Below are 21072 nucleotides of genomic sequence, written 5' to 3' on the forward strand. Positions count from 1 at the left end.
AACTCAGTTTCCAAGTAGTTTCTTCCATATATGTAAATGTCTTCAGGGTAGAAGGAGTTTTCAATGCTAGATTTACAACTCTGGTCCTTGCTTTCTTATAGAATTGGGCCTTAAGTAATCCTCATTATCTTGTTAGTTCTCCAACAGTTTTAAGATTTTTTTGTCATCCGGGTATTTCAGTGATCTCAGCCAAAGGTTATTTTGAATTGCTCAGCCCACCATATCTACTAAACTGAACTTTCTTACCTCATTTGAAGCAATTCCATAGAGACATTGAAGCACAAAATCCTTACCTCACTCAAAACACTATGGATGCTATTCTTGTACTTAAATAGAAATATTCAATAAGAAGCAAGCATAGTATCTGGTCAAAGAGGTTTTGAGCAAGAACTTCTTTCATGCTACATTTTCTTTTCCCAGTTTAGTTTATCTTCTGGGAAAAGAACATACGGATCTTGCTAAATAATCTCAGTCTGTTAATCCCTATATTATTTCAATATGAATTATTACCCTATGGTTTTGTATCAGTGTTTATTACCTTTCTACACTTTTGCCATAATTCATAGAAGAAGCTGTAAAATATACAATTGCATATTTAATATGGAATTAAATCACTCAACATTTATGGCATAGTCATTATGTGCTAAGTAACATACTCAGTGCTCTGGAGAGTTGCCCATCTGATCCTGACTCCCCTCAAAGAATCCATGAAGCAAGTCCTCTATTTCAATTCCTTTGTTTTTTTTTTTAGATGGCTGAAAAACTATATGAAGGTCATTTAAAGAACAAAGATCTACAAGAGAAATTGTATACTCTTCTCAGACAATACAAGATTGTTTTACATGAGGAGGGTAAAGTTTTCATCAAGAAACAGGAAATTTGTGATGAGTATGTTCTACCCATGATCCATACATAAATCAACACACCATGGTTATGGAGCGCTTTCCTTGCTCTCAAAGTTGTGACTCTCCACTTATGCTTATTCTAGTTTTAAAAGCTATTAACAACAATGAAATATTCTTTACCCAATAGCGAATTCAGTCCTGATCTGGTTCTATGTATATACTAAGTAATACTCTTCCTCATATGGGTCAGATCAAATCCATAAAAAAAGTTGAATTATTTTTTTTTGTAAGCCAGGTTCTTGAAAGAATAATCATGCTTTTATCCCATGGGAGATTATTTAGAGAAGCTATGAGATCTACATTCATCAGAAACTGACTCTGCGGCTGTACTCCCTGCTTCAGAGAAGGGTTTGGTCATTGACACAATCCACTAACCCAGAGACTGGGAAATTATTCAAAGAAATCCCATGATTTTATTACCCATTAGATTCCATTCAAGCACTAAGGTTGTCAATTCCACCTCCCAACTATTTTTCAAATATATCCTATCCTCCTTTCCAACTCCCTTCTTTTTACCCCATTCAGCCTCTTTGGTTTGACTTACCCTCAAAAGTTCCTCCCACTTTCTGCTTTAGCACCTTTAACTTGTCCACCTCCCTTCCACAAAAATGATCCTTCCAAACATCCCTCTTATGTTATTCCTATTCAATAGTCACCGCATTGTAATCAGCTGGGTACAAATCCCTTTGTCCCACTGAACTGTGAACAGATCAGGGCAATTGTTCTGTCTAACTCAGCACTATATCCCCAGGACCTCTTAGCAGATGGTGGGTGTTCACCAATGTTTCCTTCATGAATATTACAAAATAACATCTTGGAAGCATGAATTGTGTAAGTAATAATCCACTGCTATACTCTAAGTTAAATCCAATGGAAGTGTATGTAATTCCAGTGTCCAGGCCCACTTACATGAACCTGAGTTCATGGTAATTGTGGCAACCTTCAAACTGCAGAGAGTTGTTGCAATCATTTTATCTCATCAGTCTACTGAGGATAATACTATAAGCATGTTTCAGGCAGAAATGTTCCTTGGATCAATACTAAGTTGGTTATCAGTTGGAATCATAAAATGAGTTGACAAGTAATTGTAACACTGAAACGTTTGCTACCATTAGTGGTTTTCATCTTTTCAGCTATGGCTGCCATCACAAAATACCACAGACCAGGTAGTTTAAACAACAGAAACTTATTTCTCACAGTTCTGCAGGCTGGATGTCCCAGCTCAGGGTACCAGTGTAGTCAGGTTCTCCTGAGAGCTCTCTTCCTGAGCTGCAGAGAGCTGCTTCCTCATTGTGTCTTCATATGGCAGAGAAGGAGAAAGCTCTCTGGTGTCCTCCTTATGAGGGAGTTGTGGGGAGCACCCTCATGACCTCATCTAAACCTAATCACTTCCCATGGCCCCGTCTCCAAAATACCATCACATTGGGGGTTAGGGCTTCAACATAGGGATTTGGGGGTACAAAATTCAGTCCATAACAATTTTGAAGATGAGACACTTAGATAAAGCACTTTCTGTTACAGCATGTTCCTTTCAATGTCTGGAAACTTGAACAAAACCGTATGCTTCTCTTTATTCTCTCTGTAAGTTGGAGATAAAAAATAAGCACTATTAATAAAATGCTTCTTGGGTTCCATGCCTGGTTTGAGCACTTTACATTTCATTTAATCCTCACAGCCAGTAATTTAGCTAGTGTGAGCCCCATGTTATAGATGGGAGAACTGAGGGCCTTCCACAGGTGGGGCTTCTCTTCAAGGTCGCACTGCTGGGAAGAGGTAAAGTCAGTATTCAAAGTCGGTCTGGTCTGGCTGACTCCTTCACCTTTCACCAAAGAACATGGCAGAAATGATAAATACATTGAAGGAGACACACCCCCTCAGAAAATAGTAGTGCTGTACAAGTGTTCTTCTTTTATGGTTCTTAATTGTAGTTAATGTTCTTCCCATGGCTTAGGAATTTTCTTAGGTTTAGATTTAGCTACTTCTAGTAAAAATGCTTTGTTTCTGTGTTTACTAATTTTTTGGTAAGTACTTCACAAACTGCTTTCTAAATAATTTTTTAAGTTCATATTTGTGGTTGTGTATTTCTCATGCTGAGAAGTTAAAAAAGATTATCTCCACTTTAAACATATGCTAACTCTTCTTTTTTCATGGTAGAAATCAGAAACTACTGACATTAATTGACCAGAAAGAAAATTTACTCTCACAAAGAAAAGTAGATATCAAAAATATGGAAGAAGGACTTGTCACACTCCACACTCTTCACCAGTATGTTTGTTACCTTTGATATATTAATCTTCATTCTTCTCTGCATTTAGTTTTTTGTAAATGGTAACAATAAACCTATTATCAGTTTCTAATATACTATGGAAAAGGTTTATAATTAGTTCTCTGTTTTAACAGTACAGAAAAGTCATTATGACTGAATGTTTCATTGGAAAGATAGGTTCTGAGTTCTATACAAGCTGCTGGACACTAGGAATGGACCACTTCGGGGTCAAGTGACAAGAACATGCTCAAAATTATCACAACAGGGACCCCTGATGATGTTCATTTCTGCCATTCTAAACCACTTTAATTTTAATTTTATTTTTTATGACTAGAGAAATAATTTTTTCTAATTAAAGAATTTTAATTTTAAAATAAAGTATATTTGATTTTCAAATTTAAATATAAAAATGTGTAACTTAGAAAGTAAAAGTTAATCTCTCCATCTCTCCATGGAGATATTACCATTAACCATTTGCTATATATATACTTTTGAATATATGTATTTATATGTGTATGTGTATACAAAACTTGGATTGTATTCTTCTGTAACTGAAATTTTTCCATTTAAAATTATACCTGGGTAACTTACACAATATTACGCATCAATTGTATCTTGATAAAGCTAGAAAAAAATTAGATCTAAAAGAATGATAAGTATGGTAAAATGGTAGCATTTAGGTAAGTTGATGAAAGGTTAATGGGAATTTTTTGTACTAATTTTTACACTTGTCTGTTGTTTATATATTTGGGACCTCTTTCCCCATTCTTTTCTCTGACTACATAGTATTCTTTTTACAGATTATACTATATTTTATTTAACCAGTACTTTATTGATGGACATTTTTTTTTCTGTTTCCTATGTTGTGAACAATTTTCAAAGTTAACATCCTTTAACACATATTGGTCCACCTACATGATTATTTCATTATTATAAAGCCCTAAAGGTTGAATTACCAGGTCCAAGTGGGGAGGGTTGCATATTTTTCTTTTTTAATATTATTTTTTAAATACCCTAAATAAATATTCTACTATTTTACACTCCCACCAACACTGATAGTGTTAGTAAAGCAACTTATACTTTAGTTGGGCAGACAAGCAAGACTAACACACATGAAATAATTAATGAACCATGTATGACTAAAGAATAGAGTGTATATTATAAAAAAACAGGATGAAAGAAAGTGAAGTAAGGAGTCATTCTTTGTTATATAAGGATTTAAAACTTGAACTAGACCTTTAAAAACAAGTCAGATATTTCTGTCTGCTCATCAAATGGGGAAATATTATCACCATACACAGTGAGATACATGGCTTGAATATAGGGCAGTGAAGGGACCAGCTTATCTCTCCATGGAGATATCATTGTTAACAGAAACAGATAGGTGATGATGAAAATTTGACACGTATCAACAGAAATCTAAAACATGGCAGGAAGTATAGATTTTCATATTGTTTGTTGTTATATTGTTAAATAATATATTTAAACATCTATTTCTCAGCAGTCAGTTTCAGAAAGGAAAGTATGATCTCTTCCTTATGAAAGAGCAGGAAAACAATTGGGTTGAATAAGGGTTTTATTTCTCTCATGAATAATGCAAATTTTGTGATTAATTATTGTGTCATAATTGTGCTCCAGTCACCAGAAGCTCAGAGCCAAATCTGTGGCCCAATACTGGTATCCATTTAGGACTTTTAATATTATTGTTGTTTTATTTTGAACAAGTTCAACTCCCTTGTGAATTAAATTAAATAAATAATTTATTTACTTGTGGATATAAGTAAATAAAATCAGTAAGGTTGGGGCAATTTGTGAAGAACCTTGGAGTTCCAGGGAGGATATTAGATTTATTTAGGTAGGAAACTGAGAACACATATTATGATTTTAAATAAAGAAAAGAAACATGAGCACAGTTGTGTTTCTAGTTTATCTAATAGCATTTCATATTCTTAGTTTTATTTATGAATATTCCAATATTTCAAAAGATATAAAGTCATATTTAATTATGTGGCCTTCAGTTCATTTCTGTGCATGAAGCAATTAATTGGGACAAAGGGAATAAAAATAATAAAGGCCTCTAATACTTCTAATACCTATGTCTTCACATTTCTTTCCATCCTAGATCACAAGATAGTCTTCCATACTTAATTACTTCTTACTTCCAGTTCAAGAATGTATATTGGCTTCTTAAATTATTCATTGTATCAAATCAGGACTCAATCTATAATCCAGAGTTCCTCACCAGTTTGCTGGCCTTTGCCCCTCCCAGGTCACTTTGTCGTTTCTCTCCATGTCCTCTGTGTGCAGCAAGTCTTCTTGGTCACCAGAGTCCTCATTTGCTGCTCCTTCCCCTGCATCTTTGCAAATGATGATACACTTTCCATGGTGAGATTGTACCTCCATCTGGTGATCCATAGTCCTCCCTCTATTAAACATTAGCAGTAACCCTTCTTCAGCTGTATCCTCAGACTCTGTTCCTGCCTAACCTTGAGGTGATGGTCACCTCAATACTTACAAAATCAGTTTGTGCTTGTACAAACTGTCATTGTCTATCAGTCTGCCACTAAAATCTTTAGTTGTTTCACAAAGATAATTATATCACCCAATTAGATGGTAGACTTATTGTACATAAGAATTATACATAGTTTTTTTGTGTGTATTCTAACAGCTCTCACAAATGCAAAATCTAATACATTTTTCTTGTTTTTAGAGCAACAAAGGAAGTATATCAGAAACAAATAAAAATCCTGTGTGATAACCTGGAAAGAGAGAGTCAGAGATGGTAAAAAAAAAAAAAGTTAATTTGTGTTATGAGTAGCATAAGTTATCAAGTGAACAGTGCCCTGAAGTAGGGAGGGTAACAGAGTACTTGTACTTGCTAGATTCCCAGGACATGATTTTTCTAAATTAGTTATCCACGTTAGTTCTCTCAGATTTAGATGTATTTGTAAGTTTGATTTTTTGGCATTGAAAAGAACCAAAGTTTTCTGTTTCAACTGAGCAAAGTCACCAAAGAGTAAAATTGCCAAAATTTGTACCATGCCTCTAGCTCATGCCGGCTTCTGTGTCAGTAGGGGAGGTGACATGCCGTGCAGAGGAGAGCAGTGAAGTGGATAAGCTTCGCTGTTGGGCTTCTTTAGTTGCTCTGCTTCTTACTGATTCTGTGACTAAGGCTACATTATTGCGTAATCTCTCTTAGCTTCCATCTCTACAAAGTGGGGGTGATAGTACGCCCACCTTGTAAGCCTATTGTGAGTGGTGAATGAGATCAATGCCTAGTGTGTGGAAAGCATTTGCAAAGACTTAGCTGTATCTCGTTGTTGTTGCTATTATTTACGACTCCAATTGCACATTTTTACCCTTCTCCAGTTATGTAGATTTTTTATATTGTAGTGGAGAGAAAACTATGTTAACCCAGAAGGTTGAAATCTCTTATTAGCACTTTAGGCAACTCCTTTACTGTTTTTGCTGGGGCCTCTACTTCTTCTACCTGCCCCTGAGCTCTCCACACTTCTATCCTTCCACTAAAGGATAAAAGCTGCCAAATGTGGTTCATCCCATCCTACTGGATGTACCAACACGACATCTTACTGTGAGGCCACTTGCAGAGAAGCACTGTGGCAGTTAACATTTTGTCTTTATTTTTTCAGCTAATATTCATAGTCTGCATTACCAATAACACAAATAATTTTCTGTAGTCATAGCAGAATTTGTTTTGTTTTGAATTCCTTTATCTTTTTGGTAAACAGTTATATCAATTTCATTATTCTTTTCTTTCTAATCTCTAGCATTATAACTCAGTGGAAAATAGTGTGTTTGCAAAAAAAGCACACACGTTGGATGAAGAGGATAAAGAGTGAACTAAGAGAAATTACAGATAAAATTCAGGCTGCAGAACTTAAACACAATGAATTACTACAAGAGGTAAGAGAACTCAAGACATGCAGTATTAGTCCTATTTGCATATCAGTAATTCTCCTTTAATATTTAATTAAACAAGGTATATTCCTTTCTGCCAACTTCATGTTTAGAGTGAATTAGGTAACTGTCTTAAGAAATGTATCCATTTGCTACATATTAACTATACAGTGGAATTTAGCAAATGAAATAGCCATTCTCTCCACAATATGCTTTGAAAGCATGTAACTAAAAACTGATGAAGGTAGCTTTTTGGGAAACCATCTCTAAAAGCAAAGATGCCAAACATCATTTATTGAGCTCCTATATTTACCCTCTGCCCACCCTTCATCCCCCACAGCTCCCCTTCCCCATTTCCTCATGTCATTTACAGATACATAACGTTTGGCAAGGAAATTAACCCTGGGGTTAGGAGGAAAGCCAACAGTGGTTGCTGAGAAGTAACAATAACCTGAATTCAGAGCCAAGTGTGATACAAAGAGGTATTAATTTACCTGGCTGTTAGAAATGCAAGGCAGACTGCTACAAGACAAATGACAAATCCTCGTTTTCTTCTAATTAGACCAGTTATAGAGAAAAAGAGATCAATGAATTCTTGGCACAGATTGAACAACTTACAATAGACTTAAAACAAGAGGAGGAGGAATTTGTTGTCAAAGAAAAACAGTTAATTCAAGAACTGAACAAGTATGAGGTAAATTTTATTTTATATAAGAATCAATTTAGATGGTTACACACACAGGTGGGCCTATATTTCATGCTACTCTAATCAGTTAAAATGTAAAAGCTGTACAAACAAGGCTAAATTTTCATTATGAATCTTCTTTTCTTGAAAAAGAAATAGAGCAATAAGAAATATTTTTTTAGTTAAAAATGTTTCGCACTCCAGATTATGTAGATGTACTGGCAAAATCCATTGGGACAGGTGGAGCAGCACAGGATGCCATGCAGAACCGGCACAGGGATGGCCGGGCAGAGTAACAAGGACAAGGAAGACCAGGGAGGTCATAAAAAGAAGGCAGCCTACTGACTTGGTAACTGCCAAGTTACCTGGGATAGATGAGAGTGTGAATGTTGGGTTGGCGGAGAGAAAGGGCACTGAAGATGCCCAGGGAGCCCATGGGCAGCAGGTCTCTGGGAAGTCAACAGAAAACATGCTTCCCAAGGCGATGGTATTACCTTGAAAGGCAGAGGCGTGTCTCTTGGAGCCTGCCATTGGTAGAGTTGCTGAGGAGAGGAGGGATGGTGGTAGAAGCCTTCCTGAACTTGATTCAGTTTGAAGAGGAAAGGGGGCCTGGCTACACCAAAGAGGAGCTTTATTTGAAGGCAGCAGTCCTTTGCTGTAGCAAGAGAGGAGGGAGTCCTTACCTTTCAAAATTTAGATCTCACATGGTCCATGACTGTTACACCTGTAGAAACCCTCTGCTGATAACTGGTCTGAGAAAAACCAATTCTTTCTAATATCTTTAACAAAAAAGAGAAGCAGATAGGTCTTCCATACAAAAATACTATAAGATAAACAAGTGAAAGGGGGAATGAAATTTTCCAATAAATGAAGAACACACAGAAAAATGGTGCTGGAACAGGTGCAAATGGTGATCAGACTATCTGCTGTGAGTTAAAAGAAATGATTTATAGAGATGCCAAGAAGGATCATTGGTATGGCCTATAGGACCTCAGGGAAGAGACGTCAAAGTGGATGGCCAGAAAACAGGAAGAGGTGACAGGGAGAGGAGTGCAGTGCAGTGAGCAAAGAAGAGAAAGAAAGTGTGGAATGATTTCAGGTGAAAAGAGAAGGAACAGAAGGGAGAAGAGTCAGGTGGGAAGCATTTCTCCACTGGCTGCAGCATGTCTGGGCTTCTAATATTCTAGATGCTGAAAGACACAAATTATAAAAAACAACAATAGCCAAAGCAATCCTGAGAAGTAAGAATAAAATGGGGGGGGGGGGTTGGAGATTACGCTCCCTGACTTCAAGCTCTACTACAAAGCCACAGTAATCAAGACAATTTGGTACTGCCAGAAGAACAGACTCATTGACCAATGAAACAGATGAGAGAGCCCAGATATAAACCCAAACATATATGGTCAATTAATATATGATAAAAGAACCATGGATATACAAAGGGGAAATGACAGCCTCTTCAACAGCTAGTGTTGGCAAAACTGGACAACCACATGCAAGAGAATGAAACTAGATTATTGTCTAACCCCATACACAAAAGTTAACTCAAAATGGATCAAAGCCTGAATATAAGTCATGAAACCATAAAATTCTTAGAAGAAAACATAGGCAAAAATCTCTTGAATATAAATACAAGCAACTTTTTCCTCAACACATCTCCTTGGGCAAGGAAAACAAAATAAAAAATGAACAAATGGGACTATACCATACTAAAAAGCTTCTGTACAGCAAAGGACACCATCAGCAGAACAAAAAGGCATCCTACAGTATAGGAGAATATATTTGTAAATGACATCTCACAAGGGGTTAACATCCAAAATATATCAAGAACTCACATGCCTCAACACCCAAAAAGCAAATAAGCCAATTAAAAAATGGGCAGAGGATCTGAACAGACACTTCTCCAATGAAGAAATTCAGATGGCCAACAGGCACATGAAAAGATGCTCCACATCACTAATTATCAGGGAAATGCAAATTAAAACCACTATGAGATATCACCTCATACCAGTAAGGATAGCCAACATAGAAAAAACTAGAAACAATAAATGCTGGCAAGGATGCGGAAAAAGGGAAACCCTCCTACACTGCTGGTGGGAATGTAAATTAGTTCAACCATTGTGGAAAGCAGTATGGAGGTTCCTCAAAAAACTCAAAAAAGAAATACCGTTTGACCCAGGAATTCCACTTGTAGGAATTTACCCTAAGAATGCAGCACTCAAGTTTGAAAAAGACAGATGCACCTCTATGTTTATCGCAGCACTATTTACAATAGCCAAGAATTGGAAGCAACCTAACTGTCCATCAGTAGATGAATGGATAAAGAAGATGTAGTACATAAACATAATGGAATATTATTCCGCCATAAGAAGAAAACAAATCCTACCATTTGCAACAACATGAATGGAACTAGAAAGTATTATGCTCAGTGAAATAAGCCAGATGGAGAAAGACAAGTACCAAATGATTTCACTCATCTGTGAAGCATAAGAACAAAGCAAAAACTGAAGGAACAAAACAGCAGCAGACCCACAGAACCCAAGAATGGACTAACAGTTACCAAAGGGAAAGGGAGTGGGGAAGATGGGTGGGAAGGGAGGGATAAGGGGGAAAAGTGGGCATTACAATTAGCACACATAATGTAGTTGGGGGAAGGGAAGCACGGGGAAGGCAGTATAGCACAGAGAAGGCAAGTAGTGACTCTATAGCATCTTAGTATGCTGATGAACAGTGACTGTAATGGGTATGTGGTGGGGACTTGATCATGGGGGGAATCTAGTAGCTATAATATTGCTCGTGTGATTGTATATTAATGATACAAAACAACAACAATAACAAAAAAAAAACAAAGCAGACAAAGAGCCCTGCTCTTAGAATTCTTACATCCAGCCAGGGGAGATTAAAAATAAAGAAGTAAAACATATGTATCCAATGGTGATACATACTATAAAGAAAAATAAAGCAGGGATAGGAGACAGTGTATGTGAGGCCATCTGTGCTGCCTTAACTAACATTATCAGGGTGACACTGAAGGACGTGAGGAAGTGTGGCTTGTGGATGTCTAGAGGAGGCAGCTCCAGGCAGAGGTCATGCTGAACATGAAGGTTCTGAGGCAGGACTGTCTCGTCTGGGGAATAACAAGGAGGCAGCGTGCCTGGAGCAGAGATGGGGGAGAGTTGCTGGGGTGCTGGGACTCCTCTAGAAGTAGAGGCTGCAGTGGAATTAGGAGGGCAAATACTTATAGGGAGCGCTACCCAGGAAAGGACTGGGCAGGGTAGGCTGTCAGGCCATAAGGTAACCTGCAGACTCTCTCAGGGAGGCTCCCGAGCAAGCCTGCCTGTCAGAAGAGCCCTGCCTTGGGCCTTGGGCTCTGATGGCTACCCGTGTGCCACCTCCTTGCTCAGTCGCCTTGAGAACACCCCTCCAAGACAATGAGCTTGGCTGCACAGCCCAAGCACTGCTGAAGGAGCTGACCCCTGGAGGCTGTCAGGGCACCACCCTCCGTGCCCCAGGGCCATGAGGCCTTCCTCAAGGGGAGATCCAGAAGGGCACCCCCAGGTCTGCTGCACCTTAAGGCCATTGTGAGTACTTTGTCTTTTGCTCTGCCTGGGCCAGGACACCATCAGAGGGTTCTGAGTGGAGGGCTGAAATAATCTGATTTTCATTAAAGCAGGATCATTCTAGCTGTTGTGTTGAGGAGAAGTAGGACAGCAATGGCAGATGCTGGAGGGCTGATTCGGAAGCTAGAACAACACTCCAAGTGGTTCAAGCAGCTTGAACTAGAATGTTAATTGAGGAAGCCATTGGAAGTAGTCAGCATCTCAGGTATTTTTGGGGATCAAGCTGACAGTTTACCGTCATACTTACTGGTAAACCAAAGGGGTGATCCCCTTAGAGTCAGGAGTAAAATAAGGACACTATTTAACTTCACATGCAAGCTTGTTGCAATTAGGCAGGCTAAGTACATTAGAAATATAAGGCTCTGCTGATGATATCATTACTGCAGAATGTCCTCCAGCCTGTGCTCAGGGTGCCGGGCTGTGTGCTGGCTGCAGGGCAGTGTCTGCCTCTGTCTAATTCACAAATTGGGTGGCTAGCAGCCTGTGTGCCATTATAAAGCAAAAACCCCTTTTTCCCTTGATAATCATCACCAGTAACCCTGTGAATCCCGTTTCTGCCTTTGGTTCAGTGGCATGAGGAACCCAAATTGGAGAGAAAGTGACCTCAGGTTCTGATATAGAACCATTAGTGCCCCCTTGGTGGAACTATGCTTCTCTTAGAGCAGTAAGACCTCCAAACCAACAGAGTAGGGATCCACAGGAAGGGAAAGCAAAATCATTAGGATTAATAGTGCGAGGTCCTTCCTCTTGGTCCCTAACCCATAAATTCTGCCTTTAGAAAAGAGCCCTGAATATTAGTCACTGGTCCAGAGTATAAACTTCCAAATCTTGAGAGGTGTTTTCTCCCAAGCAGTGCTGTGCCTAAGTCTTCTACAGACTTGTCTCTGATACCCAAGGGTCTCTGCTGCCATCTTCATCCTCATCCCGCACTGACATGCTGGGCACAGTGGGATCTGCTGACTCTGACAGCCTGTATCTGGCAGTGTTCAGGAAGCAGAGCTACCAGGAAAGGGGTTTATGAAGAATTTGACCTTCTGTAGTTGTGGGAGTTGGTTTCACAGTCTAGTGAGGCTGTCAGCTTTGATCTGGAGCTGGAGCCTTAAGGCAGCAGAGCAGCCAGTCAGGAAGGGAAGATAGACAGGAAATGGAGAAAAGCTGGTCAAACCCGGGCCCATGGTCACAGCTCAATGTGCACGACATTCAGGAGTCAGGGAAGCTGGAGGAGCACTCGGAGGAGGTGAAAGAGCTGCAGGCCTGCCTGGCTGCCTGCCTCTGACAAACTGAGCCAGAAGACAAACACCAGCTTGCCTGAGGTGGGCAGCACCTGGCACCCAACGTCTCCAAGAATAAAAAAAGAGCACGGTTTCTGGCCAGGGCATGGCTGGCACCTAAGCTGCGGGGCAGCAATGGTAATGCCCTCACATACCTCCTTATCCCCTTGCTCTTCTTTTTTAGAAAACATAGCATAGACAATACACGGTTGAGTTTGTTAACACTGCAGTCTAGAGAAGTTCTGGAGAAGAAGTCCCCTTTTAAAAAGGGACATATATCAAATTACGTATGCATGCAACTTGTATAAAAATAAAAACAAAGCTTTTAAGAGTAAACTGTGTGAAATATGGCTTATGAATCTTTACTCTTGATCCTGCATTGTGATACTTTTAAATCATCGTGTTTTTGTCTTTTTGTATTTATTCATAAAGATTCTAATAGCAATTTGGGAGGAGACATATCAGGCTGGCATATCACTGTGTTAATTAGGGCATAAGCCAGCTGCTCTGTCAAAGAAATGCCAAAATGCAGTGAACATAAGCAAGATGTGTAGTCCAGGGTTAGCAGCCCTCTGTCCTTAGCTGGGCAGTTGACCTTAGCTTACCTTTCTGGCTCCTTCCCCTGGTAGCCTGATAAAGGTGGACTGTCAGTTGTATTATCAGGCAATATTGCTCATACTGAGCGGCCCCTGGCTGGTGTGTCATGTCTGGACTGGGAAAATAACTGGTGGGAACCCAGAGCATTGGGCTTCCCTGGGTTTTGTGCCTCTCTTAAATGGGTTTGTCCCTTTTGGGAGCCAGGAAGGGGTGCCCAAGGGATGTTGGTTCCTATTTGAACGTAGGGCTTCTAAGCCAGGGAGGCTGGCACACCCACTCGCAGGTGCTCTCTTTCTCTTGCATTTGAGTTAATGGTCACTCCACTGGGGTCGAAGGACACTAGCCTCTGGTTGGCTTTGTTGAGGGTGCCTCCTACTGGGGAAGCACGCCTGGCATTGCTCTGCAGGCACTTGGGCTTTCCTTCAAACTATGTGTGTAATGCAGCTTGGATAAAATAAAAACTAAGAAACAAAAGGTTTTAAGAGTGCACTGGGTCAAGTATGGCCCATTCAAATCTTCAAAGTCTGAGTATCTAGTTGAGAGGACTCTCTGACGTGGTCATTATTGAAGAGAGATGTTTATTTCTCTTTCCTGGTACAAGCCGAAGGGAAAGTGTCCAGGGCTGGAAGAGCAGCTCTCCCATCCTCAGCACGAGGCCAACCTGTGTGGGTCCAAGTGCAGCTTCCATTCTCACCCTCTTCCAGCCAGGGGAAGGAGGAAAGGCTGCGGGGGCACAGACCCCTTCCTGCTGCAGGGGCAGGACCCAGCAGTGGCACATGCCACTTCTCACCAACTCGGTGGTCACATCCCTCTGCAGAGGAAGCTGGGAAGTCACCTTAGCTGGCAGGCAGATGCTCAGGGAAAACCCAGGAGTCCTGATATTGAAGGACAGGAGAATGGATAGTCAAGTCAGCTGGCTGGCTCTGCCTTCATCACCATTTTAAACCCATCTTGACTTTCTTAGAGAGGTCCAACTGCTATTCCATTTGAGACTAAATAAAACCTGAGTTTGAATAATTAACCAGACATCCTCATGTTTTGTTGTGGACCCTTTTTATCCATTTACTATAGCATTATATCCAATTATTTCTGCCTCCTCCCCATTTCTTAAATCCACATTTCCTAGAACTTGTGTGTATTCTGTTCTGTTGCCTCTTTTTTCATAAAATACGATCAAAAGAAGTTTTCTTAAATACGTTTTTGAGGCACATATAGTAACACTGATACAATCATGGCCGTAGAGCTATAGAACTGAAAGCGTCTCCGGAGAGCCAGCTGAGTCTCATCTGCTTACTTTCGAGCTTGCCAGAGAGTGAGTCAGGCAGAAATATTTTTTAAATATCTACTATGCACCAGATACTTGCACCTCAGGAGGAGAGGAGACTAAGACAGACAGAACTCTCAGCCTCACAGAACTTGTATTCTACTCTAGCATGTTAAGTGTGAAAATTCTCCCAAATCATACCTCACAATTAACTTTGCTTTCTTTAAAGCAAACATTTGTTAACAAAATGGAGAGTATCAAAGTAAAGGAAGAGGAACTTGTCGAGTGTCTTCTGCAGCTTCAGGCGGCAGAAGGAGAGTACACAAACAGAAACAGAAAGCTTGAAGAGCTCCAGGCTGTTCTTGCAGGTACATACAAAGCCCTTAGTAATTGACCTCAAACCCAGGTGAGGACTTCACTGTTCTCTTCTATCACAGGCTGGTTACCAGTGGTGAAAGTCTCCCACCTTCTCCCATCACCTTTAACTCTCTCTGGTTTTTGCCTCATCTACTAACTTCCTTTCCTCCACACCACAGTCTTAGTACTGCTCTTGTCAGTTTTTTCCTTTCCTCTTTAAAAGACTGTTTAAAATTAAGAAGTAGCAATTATATTATGTGGTTTCTCTCCGTATGTGATAATAGTAGAACCAACTCCTTTATCTGCTACCATGTGGAGAATTTATTCTGTTTCTTAACATGAATTTGCAAATTATGTCTTGTTTCCAGCTATGACTTTACCATTTATAAAGAAGGTATTCCTCAGATTTTTTTTCTAACCTACCCCGAAAGCAGAGATAGAGAAGAGTTTGTGTCAAGTCTTGGGGCTTCTTAGACACTATGATATGTGTCCAAAAGTATGTATATTTTGCATTCTGTTACATAGCACATCCATGTATGTGTTTAATTAAAAAACAATGATATTTTCCACAAAAATTGGATGTGGTCATCTAGCCTGGCATCCAAAAGTTCACAGACCCAGAAGCATCCCTGGAGGTATGAGTGTCATCTTGAACTTGGGGGGTAGAGGATCATTATCCAAGGAGGCCCTAAAGGTTGTTAAGCTGGGCAGCTTCCAGAACTTATGTCTTATAGATGATGAAGTGCCATGGGAATCAAAAAGCCGGGACCGCAGTTATACAAAGAACTGAATGGGAACAAAACCTGTGCACCGGTGTGGGAGTGATTAGCTGGCAAAGACAAATATGGGGATAGGAATTAAAATAGCCTTCATTTCAATGGGACTGTCATATGGGAACCCAGTATATTCAAATGTGAAGTAAATATTCAAAAGTGAATACCAGGAAATTGCCATGGTACCTGGGTAATTTGGTCTGTTTCCCATGCCTCAGTTGATTTTCCACATCTTGTCAGGTTTTTCATGGAGTTAATTCCAGTGGATCTTCTTGGTCTTTTCTTTTTTTTATCAAGAAATGCTATGCAGGTGAAAGTAAGCAATATATTGCAAGTACTAATTATCTTAAGGCAATGAAAATAGAAAATACTGAAAAGAGTAGAGATGGGGGAAGAAAAGAGGAAGGAAGGAAAGGGGACATAAAAGCAAGGTGCTTCAGAGCGTAGCAAAACATACTTCACCTGCCAGCAGTGAGACTTACGGTAGAATATAAGGGCTCACTACATGCAAAGAATAATGTTGTGACTTGTGGTTACCTGTGAAGGATGAAACATGGGCTTCTATCTTTGCTCCCTAATGCAACTTCACAAAAATATGTGTAAAACATTGAAAAAAAGTTATAAACACACAAATACAAAGAGACTGACAGAGAAAGCATCAGAAGATAATAAATACCAACAAATTTTTGCAAGGTACCATTGAAGAGAACTATTAGAAAGAGAAACATGAATAGCAAGTGTCTGCAGAGAAGCACACCATGGAAGCAAGTTTTCTCCTTGGGACCTGGGAAGTCTTGGTCACTGGAGGTCATGAGGCCAAAGACTGACGGAAAGTCTTTGTAATGAGCAGTTAGACCTCCAGCTCAAATGCACTTTCTGTGCAGCTGAGTAACTATTCCTGTCCAATGCTGTCAGAGAAATCAGACCAGAGGGCTCTAAGCTGCAGGATATCATATAGAACTGAAGGCAGAAGTGCCGTACTGAGACCTACTTCCACCACTCAGCTTGATGAAGGCTACTAGTCAGGTGTGTTATGATCCTTCTGCAATTCTTTCTCTACCCTGAAGGAGATTGTTAGATTCTTCTCTATGGAAACTGAACAGTGTCAGAAAAAGTCCCACAGACTCCTACACTGAAGTGTCCTCCAGCAAAATGGGGGTCCCTTCCTGATCACTGTACAGTGAAGCCCACCCAGGAACCAAACCTGTTAGTGCTCTTAAATCAGAATAGACAGTCAAAGACCACCAGCATCTTTAGGGAAAACTCCAGTGTGAAGGACAGAAACTAGAGCAGACAGAAAAACAGAACTTGATGGAAACATACACAACACCAAGGACATAAGAATGCTTTTAAAAGGATCATGGGAAGATGGTGGCATGAGTAGTTCAGAGGAAATCTCCCCAAAACATATATATTTATGAAAATACAACAAATACAACTATTCCTAAAAGAGACACCAGTGGATGCAGTACAACAGCCAGGATACATCTACATCTGCGAGAACTCAGCATCACACGAAGGGGGTAAGATACAAGCCATGACCAGGCAGGACCCGAACGCTCCCCCACCCCAGAACCCGGCGGGAAGAAAGGAGTCGGAATGGGGAGGGAGTGAAAGCCCAGGACTGCTAAACAATCAGCTCTAGAAATCTGCACCCGGAACACAGACAGAAGGTGCATGGGGTGCTGGATATTAGAGAAACGGAAAAGCAAAACCTGTGGGCAGGTCCCTGCAACTGGCGCCCCTGAGACAAAAGAAAAGTGAGTGCTTTCTGCAAGTCTTAAAGAGACAGGGACCCCATAGCTGAACGAAGTTGTCCTGGCAGCTGGGAGTACCAGGGAAACTTAGGCGCCCTAAATGGAGGCAGTGCAGCTCTGAAGCCCCTCACAGCACTAGACAGCCTGCCAGTCATTCCTCCAACTGGCATGGACCCTGACACATGAGCCCAGTAACAGGAGAGTAGCAGCACGCGCCGGGGACAGCAGCGCCTGAAGGAACTGAGAGCAGATCCGTGTGCCACAGGAGAGGCTTGTGCTAGCCTGCAGTGGTGCAACCGAACAGCCCAGGCATCGTGCGCACTGACGGCAGTGAAGCCAGAGCTCAGTAGAAGCCTGCACGGAAGAGCCCCGCGTGCACCTGCAGCGGAGCCAGAGGGAGCAGGTGCACTCCCAGGAGCCAACTGGAATCCCAGCCCAACGCACAGCCACCCGGGCCAGACCCAAAGGCCATTGCTGCCACACAGCTGCCTGGCAGGGTCGCTGCTAGCATGGAGGAGTGCACCTGGCATGCCTGCCACTCCCTGCAGGGCTCCGTGCTGCTCTGACGGACACCCCACCCACAGCAGCTCAGGAGATTAACCTGGTGGCTGCTCCAGGAGTGCAGGTAGCTGTCACAGGCAGCAGAGAAGGGCAAGGCATCCAGAAAGCAGGAAAGGACTTTCTTCTCCCAGCTGACACACCCGCAACCTGCCTACAGCCATTGCTATCACCATGAAAAGGCAAAAAAATCTGGTCCATTCCAAGAGAGTTACATGTGAGAAAAGATCTGCAGAGGCAGACCTAACCAGTCTCCCTGAAAAAGAATTCAAAATAATCATAAACATGCTGACAGAGCTGCAGAGAAATACGCAAGAGCTAAGGGATGAAGTCTGGAGGGAGATTACAGAAGTGAAACAAAATCTGGAAGGATTTATAAGCAGAATGGATAAGATGCAACAGGCCATTGATGGAATAGAATCCAGAGAACAGGAACGCATAGAAGCTGATGCAGAGAGAGATAAAAGGATCTCCAGGAATGAAACAATATTAAGAGAACTGTGTGACCAATCCGAAAGGAAAAATATCTGCATTATAGGGGTACTAGAGGAAGAAGAGAGAGAAAAAGGGATAGAAAGTGTCTTTGAAGAAATAATTGCTGAGAATTTCCCCAAACTGGGGGAGGAAATAGTTGCTCAGACTACGGAGGCACACAGAACTCCCGAGAGATGGGATCCAAAGAGGACAACACCAAGACACATAATAATTAAAATGGCAAAGATCAAGGAGCGGGACAGAGTATTAAAGGCAGCCAGAGAGAATAAAAAGGTCACCTACAAAGGAAAACCCATCAGACTTCTCAACAGAAACCTTACAGGCCAGAAGAGAATGGCATGATGTATTTAATGCAATGAAACAGAAGGTTCTTGAACCAAGGATACTGTATCCAGCACGATTATCATTTAAATATGAAGGAGGGATGAAAAAATTCCCAGACAGGCAAAAGTTGAGGGAATTTGCCTCCCACAAACCACCTCTACAGGGTATCTTAGAGGGACTGCTCTAGATGGGAGCATTCCAAAAAAGAGCACAGAACAAAACACCCAACATATGAAGAATGGAGGGGGAGGAAAAAGAAGGAAAAGAAATAATCATCAGACTGTGTTTATAACAGCTCAATAAGCGAGTGAGGTCAGACAGTAAGGTAGTAAACAAGCTAACCTTGAACCTTTGGTAACCACAAATCTAAAGCCTGCAATGGCAATAAGTACATATCTTTCAATAGTCACCCTAAATGTAAATGGACTTAATGCACCAATCAAAAGACACACAGTAATAGAATGGATAAAAAAGCAAGACCCATCTATATGCTGCTTACAAGAAACTCACCTCAAACCCAAAGACATGTACAGACTAAAAGTCAAGGGATGGAAAAAGATATTTCAGGCAAACAACAACGAGAAGAAAGCAAGGATTGCAGTACTAATATCAGACAAAATAGACTTCAAAACAAAGAAAGTAAGAAGAGATAAAGAAGGACATTACATAATGATAAAGGGCTCAGTCCAACAAGAGGATATAACCATTCTAAATATATATGCACCCAACACAGGAGCACCAGCATATGTGAAACAAATACTAACAGAACTAAAGGGGAAAATAGACTGCAATGCATTCATTTTAGGAGACTTCAACACACCACTTACCCCAAAGGATAGATGCACCAGACAGAAAATAAGTAAGGATGCAGAGGCACTGAACAACATGCTAGAACAGATGGACCTAATAGACATCTATAGAACTCTACATCCAAAAGCAACAGGATACACATTCTTCTCAAGTACACATGGAACATTCTCCAGAATACACCACATACTAGGCCACAAAAAGAACCTCAGTAAATTCCAAAAGATTGAAATCCTACCAGCCAACTTTTCAGACCACAAAGGTATAAAACTAGAAATAAATTGTACAAAGAAAGCAAAAAGGCTCACAAACACATGGAGGCTTAACAACATGCTCCTAAATAATCAATGGATCAATGACCAAATCAAAATGGAGATCCAGCAATATATGGAAACAAATGACAACAATAACACAAAGCCCCAACTTCTGTGGGACACAGCAAAAGCAGTCTTAAGAGGAAAGTATATAGCAATCCAGGCATATTTAAAGAAGGAAGAACAATCCCAAATGAACAGTCTAATATCACAATTATCAAAATTGGAAAAAGAAAAACAAATGAGGCCTAAGGCCAGCAGACAGAGGGACATAATAAAGATCAGAGAAGAAATAAATAAAATTGAGAAGAATAAAACAACAGAAAAAAATCAATGAAACCAAGAGCTGGTTCTTTGAGAAAATAAACAAAATAGATAAGCCTCTAGCCAGACTTATGAAGAGAAAAAGAGAATCAACACACATCAACAGAATTAGAAATGAGAAAGGAAAAATCGCGACGGACCCCACAGAAATACAAAGAATTATTAGAGAATACTATGAAAACCTATATGCTAACAAGCTGGAAAACCTAGGCAAAATGGACAACTTCCTAGAAAAATACAACCTTCCAAGACTGACCAAGGAAGAAACAGAAAATCTAAACAGACCAATTACCAGCAATGAAATTAAATTGGTAATCAAAAAACTACCCAAGAACAAAACCCCTAGGCCACATGGATTTACGTCGGAATTTTATCAGACATACAGAGAAGACATAACACCCATTCTCCTTAAAGTTTTCCAAAAAATAGAAGAGGAGGGAATACTCCCAAAGTCATTCTATGAAGCCAGCATCACCCTAATACCAAAACCAGGCAAAGACCCCACCAAAAAAGAAAACTACAGACCAATATCCCTGATGAACATAGATGCAAAAATACTCAGCAAAATATTAGCAAACCAAATTCAAAAATACATCATGAGGACCATACACCATGACCAAGTGGGATTCATCCCAGGGATGCAAGGATGGTACAACATTCGAATATCCATCAACATCATCCACCACATCAACAAAAAGAAGGACAAAAACCACATGATCATCTCCATAGATGCTGAAAAAGCATTTGACAAAATTCAACATCCATTCATGATAAAAACTCTCAACAAAATGGGTATAGAGGGCAAGTACCTCAACATAATAAAGGCCATATATGATA

The 21072-nt window shown here is 40.4% G+C and overlaps 1 protein-coding gene across 2 annotated transcripts in view; it reads left to right on the top strand.

The window, feature by feature from the left end:
• Positions 1–21072, top strand: part of CCDC175 (coiled-coil domain containing 175) — a 102362-nt gene that overhangs the window by 47193 nt on the left and 34097 nt on the right. For both annotated transcript variants that reach the window (XM_073242312.1, XM_073242313.1), the window contains 6 exons: positions 752–888; positions 3060–3170; positions 5882–5953; positions 6960–7095; positions 7652–7783; positions 14756–14894. In XM_073242312.1, coding sequence (XP_073098413.1) covers positions 752–888; positions 3060–3170; positions 5882–5953; positions 6960–7095; positions 7652–7783; positions 14756–14894 — 727 coding nt within the window. The remainder of the gene's footprint in view (positions 1–751; positions 889–3059; positions 3171–5881; positions 5954–6959; positions 7096–7651; positions 7784–14755; positions 14895–21072) is intronic.

Source organism: Manis javanica, chromosome 8, assembly GCF_040802235.1.
Source record: "Manis javanica isolate MJ-LG chromosome 8, MJ_LKY, whole genome shotgun sequence".
Taxonomy (NCBI): domain Eukaryota; kingdom Metazoa; phylum Chordata; class Mammalia; order Pholidota; family Manidae; genus Manis; species Manis javanica.